General features: G+C 40.6%; 3 protein-coding genes across 4 annotated transcripts in view; all 3 read left to right on the top strand.

Annotated features, from left to right (window-relative positions):
• dock4 (dedicator of cytokinesis 4) overlaps positions 1 to 1,914 on the top strand; it is a gene marked incomplete in the record, with an annotated part of 29,691 nt that extends 27,777 nt beyond the window's left edge. The window contains 1 exon segment of the mRNA XM_048256836.1: positions 1 to 1,914. Within this exon segment, the coding sequence (XP_048112793.1) occupies positions 1 to 391 (391 nt within the window).
• A 462-nt stretch (positions 1,915 to 2,376) lies between these two features.
• On the top strand, positions 2,377 to 6,705 carry immp2l (inner mitochondrial membrane peptidase subunit 2). The gene is made up of 6 exons (XM_048256077.1): positions 2,377 to 2,470; positions 4,040 to 4,177; positions 4,657 to 4,760; positions 4,893 to 4,958; positions 5,805 to 5,907; positions 6,038 to 6,705. The coding sequence occupies exons 2-6, from the start codon at positions 4,043 to 4,045 to the stop codon at positions 6,182 to 6,184; spliced, it is 555 nt and encodes a 184-aa protein (XP_048112034.1). The 5' UTR covers positions 2,377 to 2,470; positions 4,040 to 4,042; the 3' UTR covers positions 6,185 to 6,705.
• Positions 6,706 to 6,770: 65 nt separating this feature from the next.
• On the top strand, positions 6,771 to 9,154 carry tmem60 (transmembrane protein 60). Of its 2 annotated transcripts, none has more exons than XM_048256078.1 (2): positions 6,771 to 6,964; positions 7,438 to 9,154. In XM_048256078.1, the coding sequence occupies exon 2, from the start codon at positions 7,490 to 7,492 to the stop codon at positions 7,886 to 7,888; it is 399 nt and encodes a 132-aa protein (XP_048112035.1). In that variant the 5' UTR covers positions 6,771 to 6,964; positions 7,438 to 7,489; the 3' UTR covers positions 7,889 to 9,154. The 2 variants fall into 2 exon arrangements, with proteins under 2 accessions (XP_048112035.1, XP_048112036.1); XM_048256079.1 differs by lacking the exon at positions 6,771 to 6,964 and adding an exon at positions 6,983 to 7,247.
• The last annotated feature ends 5,312 nt before the right edge of the window (positions 9,155 to 14,466 follow it).

Here is a 14,466-nt window from a genome sequence, read left to right as displayed (position 1 = left end):
CCCCATAGACTGCTTGCCTCCTGGTGGCTTGGTGCTCAACTCCCCAGCTCGCTCTGGCAGCTGTAGCAGTGGCATCTCTTCCCTGAGCCGCTGCAGTGTGTCGGAGACCTGTGGCATGGACCCTGCCCTTAGTGACTCTCCAGTGCCTCTCCCTGTGCCTGTCCCCACTCTGGAGGAGCCCATGGTGCGGCGGGGCAGCAAGACGCCTCCTCCCTACAGCGTGTATGAACGGAACAACCTCCGCCGGGCCACACCGCTGCCTCACAGCCTCTCTGTCCCCCCCAGCGCCGATCCCTCTGGCCTGCCTCCCAAACCACATCTAAACCGCAGCCACAGATTACACTCGGAACCACGCCAACGGACTGTACCCCGCAAGGTCTCACAGCTATAACAGTACCACTGCATCACGGGAGATTCACATTGTAAATTGTAAATGGTCCTAAGGAGCATGGGTGATACAAGCACACACTATACCTGACTGGTGTGCCATATTTGTACCCTTTCACAGATTGGGTTCAAACTTTCTTAATATTTTTAGGAGCCATTAAGAGATTTAACACACTGAATAACATTATCTGATTTTAAAAAGGGCAAATAGTTTACTGCAAAATGTACACATCTGGCAGGTCCACATTGCATTTAGAATACTTCAGCTTTAGTCAATCATATGTATTTTTGATAGATGTTTAATAATTATGATACTGATGTACAGTATAGTTACCAATAGTACTGTGGCCTTACACAAAGGTCACACTATGCAGCTAGTCCTGCAACCCATTCAATGCTTTTCTGAACTGCTGAAAGGTGCTAAAACCTAAACAGTATATTTAATGAGTCTTCAATATTTTTAGACTTGTGTTTGTGAATTTCTTGACTTTCTCAGCCTTGCGCTCATTACACAGTTTATAAAACTCTACTTTTTTGTAATCCTGTAGTGGAATTAAAACAAGGCATGTGCTGAGTGTAACTTGTAATGATTTTCACAAGCTAAATGCTTTGGGTTTTTGAAAGGAAACTGAAAAACTTTCACATTGCACTATTTGAGGCTTACACTGCCTGACCAAAACATCACCCTATAAAACATTCTTGGTGAGTACTTCATAAAGCACATTTTGTTACAAAGAAATACTGCATCTCTCTTTTCAGTGGGAACTTTCATATGATGCCTATGTCTACATATACATGCCCTGAACTAAAGCTATGGCTGAAACTGTGTAATGTGTACTAGTCTTCATTGTGCCATGTAATGGTTCTGTATGGATTGCTGGCGTGCCAAAGAGACGCACAGACGTTTTAAGCGCTGCAAGTACAGTATTTAGAGCTGCTTCAGTAGAATGTGTCAGTTGTGCTCAATGATGATGTACTTCATGTGCAGTTTGCAGAAGCATATTCTGGCAGCATGTGGCATGTATGTAAAGCATTAAGCAATATACAGTATTACAATATAATTGCTGTGGTTCTGTGAGGGTGTCTTTGATAATGGCAAATTAACGTTGTTTGGAAACATCCCTCCCACATGGCTCTGTTGAGGAAATGGCTTTTTATAATGGAGCTGATTTGGGATCATGTTTTTGATCATGATCAATGTTGTTTTCAAATTTAACTTAACTGGTTACCAGTTATTTGCAAAAAAGAATGAAGTGTTTAAAAAAGTATATCATACTTCATACTGGGGTATGGAATGGAATGTATTTATCTTGAAAAAGCAGGCAAGACATTGAGTTGACTGCTATAACCATCAATGACATTTGGCCGCTATCCAAACTCCATGTAAACATACTCGATGTAAGATTTTGCCACTGGGGGCAGTATAAAGCCCTACACATACTTTACACCTGGGGTGTGGAAGATTAATGTCGACATGTCAGCTGCGCTTCAGTGGTCCTAATGTACTGCAATAAAATATTACAGTTACATGTTTGTACATTTTTATTTAGCCTGTTCTGTTCAAATTACATACCAACACAAACAAGAGTGTTTAAAATGCTTTCATAGTGTCTCCTAACGTTTAACAGACTTGATATCTTCCCTTGCAGCTAAATGTAGTATAACCAAAGCACTTAGGCCTACATTTGCTTTGGACAAAAGCGTCTGCTAACAATAAGCATATACTCCAAGTTTTATTTTGAAATGCAAAACGCAAATGCAAAATTTAAAATGCAAATGCAACATTTATTTTGAAATGTTTCAAATAGGTAAATCTGTAGGCTATGGACACACAATTGTGGCACAGTAATGACATTAAATATGTATTTGATTTGATTTGTTGATCTGAGATTTGAATCTGCAAGTTCCGTTTTGGACAAAGCCTAAAAACATATTTAGGTCATCTGCATGCCATTCAAACTTCCATACATCACATGACCCCGACTGTACAGGCACGTTGCACAACATAGCATTACAGAAGCTGATGTCCTCTAGGACCTGGAAATGCACTCGGTGCGAGACGGACCAGCGAATCTCTCGCTAGGTGAGTAGACTAGCAGATTAGCATTGACAGAAATCGGAGTACTTGTCAAGTGAGCTTTTGACAATAGATATCACAGTCACGATGTATTGATGCGGGACTAAAGTGTTATCATGATGTGAATGCATTGCTAGACAGAACCGCGACATCGACGTACCGCTAGCATAGACTACTGTGTAACGTTTGCCTGTTAGGATAATTAGCTTAGCCTGGAAAAGTAATCATTATTTTTACTCGAGATCACTGCTTAGATTAAACATCGAGTTTAACATTAGCGAACTAACGCTATTTAGTCAGAGTAACTTTTAGCAATCAAGTATCCACCTGCGCGCTTGCCATGAAAAAGTGAGAAACCGGTCAATCAATTCCAATGAATGGAGAAACGTGGGGGACGTAACGTTAACTGGCCAGGGAACCTATCGCTAACCACCCCCATAGTAACCTAGCAGGGTTAAAACCACTATGGTACAACACTATGGTATAAGAATCCAACTCAGACCCCCAATCCAAGGGGTCTGACTCCAACAGGTAGGCTACCTGAGAGCTATCCTATCAGCACCTTCCCACCTGTTTTTGAGTAGCTCCGGAGAATGTCTAATTAGACGGGCTCTGGTGGTAGCTCTCCAAAAGGTTCAAGGTTCAAAACCCCCCAATTCAGTCTACAAGGTTAGAGAAGGTTAAGAGTTAAAAGGATTCTTAAAACGCATACCAAGCTAATTGTTTGGGTAGAGATCAGCTATGTGATTACACTAACATACACTACTAGCTCTTGGCCATGTTAACTTTGTCGAAGTAGCTCTTGGTAGAAATAATGTTGGAGAGCTCCCTCATATCTAACTGAGGTAGACGGCAACCTGATTTCCTCAAAAGTTGTGTTTCTCTAACAGTAGCTGCACTGTATCACAGTTGAGGCAGCACTTAAGAAAGGGTATGGGAGGTCATAGAAGCACGATGATGATGAACTCTAGTCATTAACATACTCATCAACATAATAACATAAACACTAACATAGGTTTAATCCATGGACAAATATTGGACTAGGCTACATGAAGAATAGAGATGACACTAATTTGGAGAGTATCCAACAAGATAAGTCTCAAAAGAGCATGTTGCGCATTGCACAGGCGGTTTTGATCTCTTGTGTAGTGAGTTGGCACATTATGAATTGTAATTCATATGGAAAGGAAGATGTTATCCTCCAAATTCTGTGCTAGAAAATAATTTCTATCATATAGAAATAATAAGTATAAGTATATATACTCTTTTGATCCCGTGAGGGAAATTTGGTCTCTGCATTTATCCCAATCCGTGAATTAGTGAAACACACTCAGCACACAGTGAGGTGAAGAATACTGAACACTAATCCCGGCACTGAGAGCTGCCTGCAACAACAGCAGCGCTCGGGGAGCAGTGAGGGGTTAAGTGCCTTGCTCAAGGCCACTTCAGCCGTGCCTATGGTTGGGGTTCGAACCTGCAACCCTCGGATTACAAGTCCCAAGTGCTAACCAGTAGGCCACAGCTGCCCCAGCTTAATATGCAGCTTCATTTTGTTCTTGTATCCCCTTTCCACAGGTGATGGCTCAGCAGACAAGATTTGGTCGGAAATATTTGAAGGCTTTTGTTAGTGGCTTCTTTGTGGCTGTACCTGTGACAGTCACTGTTCTTGATCGTCTTGCCTATGTAGCACGTGTGGATGGAGCGTCCATGCAGGTGAGAGGCTTTATTACTTAGGCCTAATACATGTATTAATATATGTCACTGCCTGTGTTTGTTGTCCAAATGCATTACCAATGTATTAGTGTATTTTAAGCCTCTGTGTCCCTCTTATGCCTACACTAGGACATATGGTGCAGCTGTTAAATTACTTAGAGCAATATAGAAGGCTTGACGGTTGGGTGCAGTCAATGTTATTGGGAGCAACCAACATGACCAACACGTTGAAAGCAGCATAATAGTGACAGTGATAGACGGCAAATTTATTGACTTTTTTTGTTCAAAACTAAAATATTTGGGCATGTCTTTAGACATTGTGAAAGTTAAAAAGTATGTGAGGTTTCCAGTCTAATACAGTTTTGCTAGAAAATATTGTTTTGTGTTATGCCATAAATTAATGTTTTTTTGTGTAAAATTTGCTCAAAATCAAATACATGGGCCATTTGCTATTAAAGTTCCATTTGTCATTTGTTCAGCCCTCCTTGAACCCAGAAGGAGGTCATTCATCTGATGTTGTACTTCTGAATCGTTGGAGTGTAAGAAATTACAGGGTGCAGCGTGGGGATGTTGTCTCTGTTGTGTAAGTAACTGATTTATTCTGATGCCTTTCATTTATAAGAATGGGATGCAGGCACATACCGAGGAGTCCAGAAATAATCTCTTGCTTATCTTTGTTTGGACAGCTACCCAACTTTTTGTCCTTTTTTGTCAGGTCTCCTAAAAACCCTCAGCAGAAAATCATCAAGAGGGTCATTGCCTTAGAGGGAGACTTCATTAAGTAAGTGTGACTGGTAGGCAATCTCGCATCAAATTAAAGGCATCCTTTGCCATTTTTTGCCTTAATATAACAGTTTTAAAGTCATTTTGATGCTAAACTAACGTGTAATAGGGAGAATGGCACACCTTCCCAGCCATATCTTACCCATGGAGAACCAGTCTTGCAACTTCGCTCTCCTCCAACCCGGAAAATCACATATATCTTTACGGCAATGATGCAATATAATATCTGTATGAAATGGTGTAATATTACCTTGTCAATCGACATGGCTCTTTAGAGAGTATCTTTGCCGATATGTAAACAAATCAGCATGTACCATGTCCAGGGGGAAGAATGCATTCGATACCTTTAACATAATGGGGTCATAACTTCTAACTCAAAATCAGTACACTGAAAATAAGTACTGAACATACATTCAGAGCAGTGCAACACTCCTAATTCCTCACAGTCCTGTAGTTAGTCTAGTGCTAATGTAGAAATAACCAAGCACTCACGTATACTATGCTCCTCCTAATTTCTAATAGGTTGCTCGTCCCTTAACATTTGAGTGGGTGTATTGTATTGAGACATGTATATTGGGCAGACCTGCACAATAAAAAACATATGTGTATGTGTGTAATTATCATAAGAGAAATGTGCTCCATTTTGAGAATTAAAAAAAAAACTTTGAGTTTAACAATAGCCCCTCTCAGCTTAGATGAGTAAAAAGCTAATCATAACATCAGAAACAGCATTCTAAAACACATATTATAGTGTTCTGAAACACATAAATCAAAATCAACAAGTAAGTTCATCATTCATGACACTGTAATTTTCACATTGTGCCCCAAAATTTGATTCCTCCAGAACTCTAGGATATAAAAATCGTTATGTAAGGGTTCCTGATGGACATCTATGGATAGAGGGAGATCATCATGGACACAGTTTTGACAGCAACAGTTTTGGACCAGTAAGTGTTTCCTTCCATAAATAATGTATATCAAGTCAGTTACAATACAAACACCCCTGCTCCACTGATGTTTCTCTCCCCATCATGGCTCAATGTTGATCAATAAAAAAAAAAAAAAAATTCATCACAGGTTTCCCGGGGGCTCCTTCATGGCAGGGCATCTCATATAATCTGGCCACCTAGTCGATGGCAGCGGATTGAACCCTTTGTTCCAACTGATCGCAAGCCTTTGCTGAACTGGAGCCAAAAATCCTCAGAGGATGAGGATGATGAATGAAAAAGATGTTACACAAACAAACTGGCACTGACAGACCTTGTGACAAACTGTGGAAGGGACATTTCACAAGACAGTAAAGTGGATATTCAAAAGTTCATCTTAAGTTAGCCTATACAGTATATTTTCTGTGGATACTTTGCTTTCCTACTAAGACCTATTTAAACTGTTTTATTGTCTTCTTAAAACAAGTGTGACATGAAAGTCAAACCATGTAGAGTTGGCACTTGTTGAGAAGTCATCACTACCTGAACAATGTTTAGGATGATGATGTCTTGCATTCAATTGCCTACTGTTTTTTTTTTTTTTATCACACAGTGGGGTGACTGTTTCGTTGAGTGTTGCAAAGATTTCTATGCTTTACAATACTGTGGCCACAAAGTAAAACAATGTAGAATGAAGTCTTCCATGATGGGATCTACAATATGGTTGTGGTGATTATTTTTTTCTTAAATCACAATTTTGCCATTTGACATTGTGCTGGTCAAATGAGAATCTTTGAATAAAAATACAATCAAACTAAATTACAACCAGATACAACATTCAAATGGCAGCGATGACCGCTCGATATACGCCCACGATGACGCAGGAACATGGAATTTGGAACACTCAACTGGACTTAGCATAGCAAGCTAGCTGCAGTAAGTCTGCTGTACGCAGTATTACATGGCATTATATGTGAGCATTTGCTCGTTTTAATATCGCACAACAATACTTTCACCCACAAGATATCGAAGACAAGAAAGAACTCGCTGACTTCCGTGTAAGGCGACTCCAGCTGATGTGAGTAACGTTAGGTAACTAGCTGAATTCATTGTGAGCTAGCAGACGGCTAAACACGACGTTTGTGTGTGTTACATGATGGCTTGTTAAATGAATGAATCCTCGCAGATATTGATGTATTTACAATTATGTAACGTTGCTGGAAGGGTTCAGGCTCATTTCCTGAGAGCCTTGTGTTGTCAAGGCTACAGAATTTGAAAAGCTCTAACGTTAGCAAACAACACTTTACTAACTTCAGGCAACATCAATGTTTATGTTAGGCTAGTCTAGCAGCCATCGTCAGGTACAGTTAGCACATATAATACTAATGTTATCTTCATCTGACTAATCTAGATACAGTTCACATATATGATAGATAGATCTGTGTAGCCTACTAGTTGTCTCTTTACAGTAATATTGTCTTTAAACGACCCTAAACATAGTGACCTTCTTTGACTCCATTGACTGTTTGATAACATAATGTTTCATTGCAGGCAGGCACATCTTGCCAACGTTCCCTGAAGTTGTCAGCAGCCTGACCCAAAAATGTCTCTAGCACAGAGGGTGTTCCTGACGTGGATATTTACACTGGCCTTCCTCATCATGCTGGTGCTGAAGCTCGATGAGAAAATCCACTGGAACTGGTTTCTCATATTTCTTCCTGTGTGGACATTTGACACTATTCTCCTCCTGATGATCATTGTTAAAATGGTGGGCCGCTGCAAGCCAGGTTTTGATCCACACAATGCTACCCAGGACCTGAAGAAGAGGATTTGGTACCTGGTGGCCATGCTTCTAAAATTGGCCTTTTGTCTGACACTTTGTGCCAGACTTGAGAATCTAACAAACATATTCTTGAGTTTTGTACTCGTCCCTCTCTGGGCACTCATGATTGGGGCCATGGTGGAACTTGGCTACAATGTATTTCATTTCAGAAGAGACTGAAAACTTGTTTTTTAGCTACAGTAAGTGAAATCACAGCTGAAATCACAGGTTTTCTGCTGTTGACTTGAACTGTCTATGTTCAAACATTACATTTCATCCTCTCAGCAGCATAGTAGGCCTTTTTGACCAAAGAGACCAAAAGTGATGAAAAAGAGACATGGCTTGGCATGATTCATTAGGGATTGTACGTAGTGAGCAGACTCAACATTTTGGATTCAGTCTGAAACGTTATGTGCGTGCTGTAGGGCAGCGTATGTTTTAACATACACAAAGGATACACACACATGCTTTATGCTGCACATGTGCAGATCTGCCCATGTCTTCCAGCTCCTGTCATGGCTGCACTGCTGTGTCATATGCTGCGGTGGCTGGATGCATTGTCTTGATTTCTATTCACTGCAGTGGGAGTGTGACTTGAGGGAAGGCTGTAAACCACTGCTTGACACTGGTCTTATAATTTTTTAATTATGTCGACTCCTAAAACTTTGACATGCAGTAATGCTTCGATGTGTCCCACTGCTGTGTGTTTTATGCATTTAAGACTGGCATTTGGTTTACATTTACTGAAGTAAAGATATTTAATAATGTCTTGTAGACATCTGGGAGACTGGTTGATCTTAAACTATAGCCTTATTTATGAAATGTATGTTTCGTGCATTGTAACCTAAATAAAATGTGTCATTACCACAGAATGTTTGCTATACCTTGTCTCCACCAGTAGGTTGTACTCTTGCCCTGTGTGCAATTGTGCAACGCAGAAAAAAAGACAAGTCTGTAAGTTTTGTAATTTAACCCATGTGAGCACCAAAAACATTTTTATTGTTTCTGATTTTCAACTAATGTGCATCAACCAGAATTGTTTACAGTTCTGCTGGTTTAGGCAGCTTCACTGATCGCTGTCAGACATTTATTTACATTTAAACAAATTTTATATTCCCTCTACAAAAGAACAAACACTTAATTAAATCACCTTGAAACACACCTGTAATGTCAGAAAACCTTGATCACTGTAGAACTTATAATAAATCCTAAAGATCACCAAATTGTTGTTTTTATGTTATTTAGCTTAGACATGGTTATTTTGCAAGTGGATATACAACCAAAGAGGGGTTTTGCCATGAGCCGCGTGGAAGAACAAAATTACTATGCAGACCTTACATAATGTAAAAAAATGTAATGCAAAATAGTTGCTCATTGATCTGTCATTGTTAGTCATACGTACCTTAAATAAATGCAGCACTAACAATCAAATTAGTTATTGAGACATGCCAGGTTTGTCACAAGCTGTAAATATATTGTCAGTGTTATGTAGCAGTTCTACATCTTTCACATTCCATTTTCTCCTTATATTATTATCTGATTTATCAGAATTCTGTATACTTATGGATTGTAGCTACTGGGTCTTATCATCATCGTCACAGTTTTAAATGCGTGTCTGTAATTAGTTGGATAATACTCTGTGGAGATGTTGGGCCATGTTCCCCAATATATACCATTACGAACCCCCTTATATCGTGTTTGGTAGTATTTACCATTTAAATTTGCTGACATACAAGAGTCAAACCACCAACCAGAGCCATAGTAGGCCCCACAGTTTCCAGAGGGGTATTGGTCATTGTCTCTATCGGGAGTGGTGAAGAACTTCTGGTTATGGTTAAATATCTGGCTGAAGTTTAGAGCATCCCCTGCTGTACCAGAGTAGTGTCCCACAGTCAGGCGATAGCGCTCAAGTTCACTAGCCACTGAAAAACGGTCATAAGTTGCATGTGCTTTAAGACCTTCAATGTCTTCCAGCTGAATACGTAGGGCCATCTCTTTACCTTTAGTAAGCAGGTGAATCAGGTCATTCCCTAGCCAAAATTCACCATCCAATTGTCCAAAGCCCCTTTTGTATTCATTCCAGGATCGATTGAAACTGATACTCCCATCATAGCGTCGCTGAAGTAAAGTCCAGCCCCCACCATAAGACTCCATCTCACAGAGCACAGGGAAGGAATTGTTTTTCAGGTCAGGTCTCACAATGAAAATACCATTTTTCCTTGGTTCCCGTGCAGTGTAATCAGAGCAATCTTGAGCTGGTGAGATATTCACAGAATTATCAAACCAACATATTTTAAATTATTCTGTAAAGTAAACATTTTTAACATGCAAATGTAGATAAATTGTTAAACAATTCACATCAAACAATTCAAATCACTTCAAGAACTCTCTTCTTCCAATACAACTGAGACATGAAAGGGTTAAGAGGGTAGTGTGAAACTAATTTAAAACTGCCTGACTAACAGCCTCCTCCACCCTTCCTGAAAATTTTTGAAACCATAACATCTGTTTCTCAGATGACAACAGAGATTCATATCCCCTGTCCTCATCACTATTGATCATTGTTTTGAAAATAGTTTGGCACACTCCAAGGTTGAGGCAAAGGATAAGTGAGCACAGCTTTAAACACTGCCTGCACCGTCTGTGTCACACTCATTCCCCATCCATAATAGTTTGTCTTTTGTCCCTGTGTATCCCCATGTGTGTCACAAATTTGTTTTGTGGGACAAGAGATTATCTTGCTAATAAAAGCCTACTGTGTCAGTAACTGTCACAAGAGTTATCAAGTTAATAATTCCAACTGTTTTCTTGTCTGTAATGAAGCTTTCATGTCAGATTAAAGCATGAAGAATATTTGTTGCAAAAGGAGACTATGGAAATGTTCCTTACCTGGTTTGGCAGTTCCATTGTTGCTTTCAGGCTGTGATGATATCTGGTAGTTCTCCTGTATCCCCTCCACGGTGAGAGATTTGGACCCCCTCACCTCATCTGTGTACTTGGTCACTTCTACATATTTAGGTGGCCTCAGGTCCGTCATTTGACTGTTGTTATTACTGCCTGGTATTATGTGTGATTCTCCTCCTGTTGTTACCTTGTCAAGAGGGACTGGGTCCTGTTTCCTCCTCCTACCATTAATGACAACAGCAGACTCTTGTTTCATGATGTTTGGTTGCCTCTCTTTGGTTTGGTTTTTATTCAGGTTGAATGGAATTAGCTTCTTCAGTCTACTGATATTAACTTTTTGTCTCATAGATGTGTTTGACTCATTTGTCCCTCTTTCTTCATCTGTTCTGTTCTCTGAGAGACGATACGACTGTTTCCCTAAACTCTTGCTTCTCAAATCATCTGAGTTGGAGTCTTTTGCCTTGACCACTCTGACATTGTCAGCAGTTCCTTCCAGAGAGAGGTGTGTTGTCAGGTTCTTCTCAGTGTTCTGGTTATTTCCTTCTGAAAGATGTTCTGATAATTCATCCATTTGGTGAGGTTTTAGTTCTTCCTTTACCCTATTACTGTTGTCACTTTGTCCTATAGTCTGTAATGGGTTCATCCCATGAGTATTTTTGCTTTTAGCTCCCCATGACTGTTCATGGCTCATAAGATGACTGTCATGTTTGCCTCTGTCAACAGAAGGCACACTCGACTGCCTCCCCCCACCAGTGCCAGAGAGTGGGTTTGGTTTCTCATCTATGTTGCTGCCATCAGCCTTTTTTCCTGAAGGGTTTTGTAGCTTGTTTTGCCATTTGTTATTGTTAATATTATCTTCTCCATGTGGAATTGGCTGTGTCATACCATCAGCATTTTGGGTTATCTGGACAGCTACTGGGTTCAACTCTGTTACCTTAATACTAGTTTTTTCATTGTCTGTGGAAACAGGATCCATCTGCTTTTCTCCACTGGTGGACTTAATCGTTGGAGCAACTTTCCTCGTCCTATTTCCGATGCCCACAGATTTGTCCACAGTCTGTAAATTGCTTGTTTTCATTATATTGGTTTTGTTAATGTTGTCTTCTGAGGATGTGTTTGTCTTCTCCTCTGTATCTGTACTAAGGAGCGGTTTTATCCATGCATTGGTGCTGTTTACAGGTCTGTCCTGAGTGATGGGTCTCTTGGTTCTCCATGGCTGTTCACGGCCCATAAGATGACTGTCCTTTTTGTCCTTGTCAACAGAGGTTGCCTGCTTCTCTCCACCAGAGCCAATGAGTGGGTTTGATGCTTTGTCTCTGTTGCCACTCTCTGGTCTGTCACCTGAAGGGTGTTGTGGCTTGTTTTGCCCTTCAGTATTGTCTGTATTATCTCCTGTGTGCAAGATTGGTTGTTTTATACCACCAGCCTTTTGGGCTATCTGGACAGCTGCAGGGTTCAACCCTGTTACCTTAATACCAGTTCTTTCATTATCTGCTGAAGCAGGATTGATCTGCTTTTCTTCTGTGGTGGCCACAGATCTGTCCACAGTTTGTAGATTGCTTGTTTTCATCATATTGGTTTTGTTAATGTTGTCTTCTGAGGATGTGTTTGTCTTCTCCTCTGTGTCTGTACTAAGGAGTGGTTTTATCCATGTCTTGGTGTTGTTTACAGGTCTGTTCTGAGTGATGGGTCTCTTGGTTCTCCATGGCTGTTCACGGCTCTCAAGATTAATGTCCGTTTTGCCCTTGTCAACAGGAGAAGTTGACTGCTTCCCTCCACCAGAGCCAGTGAGTGGGTTTGATGCTTTGTCTCTGTTGCCGCCCACTAGCCTGTTACCTGAAGGGTGTTGTGGCTTGTTTTGACCTTTGTTATTGTTAATGTTGTCTTCTGTGTGCGGGATTGACTGTGTCATACCATCAACCTTTTGGACTATCTGGACAGTTACTGGGTTCAACTCTGTTATCTGAAAACCAGTTTTTTCATTTTCTGCTGAAACAGGATTCATCTGCTTTTTCTCCACTGGTGGCCTTTACCTCAGACACTGGTTCTCTCGTCCTATTTCCAATGTCCATCGATTTGTTCACAGATTGAAAATGGCTTGTTTTCATCATATTGGTTTTGTTAATGTTGCCCTTGTCAACAGGAGAAGTTGACTGCTTCCCTTCACCACTGCTAGTGACTGCAGTGAGTGGGTTTGATGCTTTGTCACTTTTGCTGCCCTCAGGCCTGTTACCTGAAGGAGGTTGTTTTTGCCCTTTGTTATTGTCAATATTATCTCCTGTGTGCAAGATTGGCTGTTTTATACCACCAGCCTTTTGGGGTATCTGCATAGCTGCAGGGTTCAACCCTGTTACCTTAATACCAGTTCTTTCATTATCTGCTGAAGCAGGATTGATCTGCTTTTCTTCTGTGGTGGCCACAGATTTGTCCACAGTTTGTAGATTGCTTGTTTTCATCATATTGGTTTTGTTAATGTTGTCTTCTGAGGATGTGTTTGTCTTCTCTTCTGTGTCTGTACTAAGGAATGGTTTTATCCATGCCTTGGTGTTGTTTACAGGTCTTTCCTGAGTGATGGGTCTCTTGGTTCTCCATGGCTGTTCACGGCCCGTAAGATGACTGTCCTTAATGCCCTTGTCAACAGGAGAAGTTGACTGCTTCTCTCCACCAGTGCCAATGAGTGGGTTTGATGCTTTGTCTCTGTTGCCACTTTCTGGCCTGTTACCTGAAGGGTGTTGTGGTTTGTTTTGACCTTCAGTAGTGTCCGTATTATCTCCTGTGTGAGGGATTCGTTGTTTTATACCACCAGCCTTTTGTGTTATCTGGACAGCTGCAGGGTTCAACCCTGTTACCTTAATACCAGTTCTTTCATTATCTGCTGAAACAGGATTGATCTGCTTTTCTTCTGTGGTGGCCACAGATTTGTCCACAGTTTGTAAATTGCTTGTTTTCATCATATTGGTTTTGTTAGTGTTGTCATCTGAGGATGTGTTTGAATTCTTCTTTGTGTCTGTACTAAGGAGCGTTTTTTTCCATGCCTTGGTGTTGTTTACAGGTCTTTTCTGAGTGATGGGTCTCTTGGTTCTCCATGGCTGTTCACGGCCCGTAAGATGACTGTCCTTTTTGCCCTTGTCAACAGGAGAAGTTGACTGCTTCCCTCCGCTAGTGCCAGTAAGTGGGTTTGATGCTTTGTCTCTGTTGCCACTCTCTGGCCTGTTACCTGAAGGATGTTGTGGCTTGTTTTGCCCTTTGGCGTTTTCCATATTATCTTCTGTGTGAGGGATTGGCTGTTTTACACCATCAGCCTTTTGAGTTATCTGGACACCTACTGGGTTTAACTCTTTGATCTTCATACCAGTTCTTTTATTGTCTGCCGAAACAGGATTTATCCGCTTTTCTCCTCTGGTGACTCCAACAGGTCTGTCCTGAGTAAATGGTCTTGGCGTATTTGTTTTGTTATGATTGATTGTTTTGTTATTGATTAATTGTTTTTGGTTGTTATGAAATGTTTGGTTATGAGGTTTTAATGTTCTCTTTAAAGTGTCTACAGGATCCGTCTGTGTTATATCATCAGAGATGATTTCAATTTTATCAGTGTCTTGATTTATCTCTCCAGACAAGACGCTACTCATCTCGCTGCCTACATTACTTTGATTTATCTTCTTTCCAGAAGTATTATATTTCATGTGTTTCAAGATCGCTGTGTTCAATGAAGGTGATCTTGTGATGTTTTCATTTCTGTCCAAAACTGATTTATTCTCCTTGTCGGATGACTTGATGTGTCCCAGAATTAATGGTTTTTGGTCAAGGTTCAATGCTGTGTTAAGCGTCTCTGTAATCTGCTTCTCATTGTCTTC

Source organism: Alosa alosa, chromosome 11 (genome assembly GCF_017589495.1).
Source record: "Alosa alosa isolate M-15738 ecotype Scorff River chromosome 11, AALO_Geno_1.1, whole genome shotgun sequence".
NCBI classification, from domain to species: Eukaryota; Metazoa; Chordata; class Actinopteri; order Clupeiformes; family Clupeidae; genus Alosa; species Alosa alosa.
Note: the sequence above shows the minus strand (reverse complement) of the source record. Positions and strands in the feature narration are given on the sequence as shown.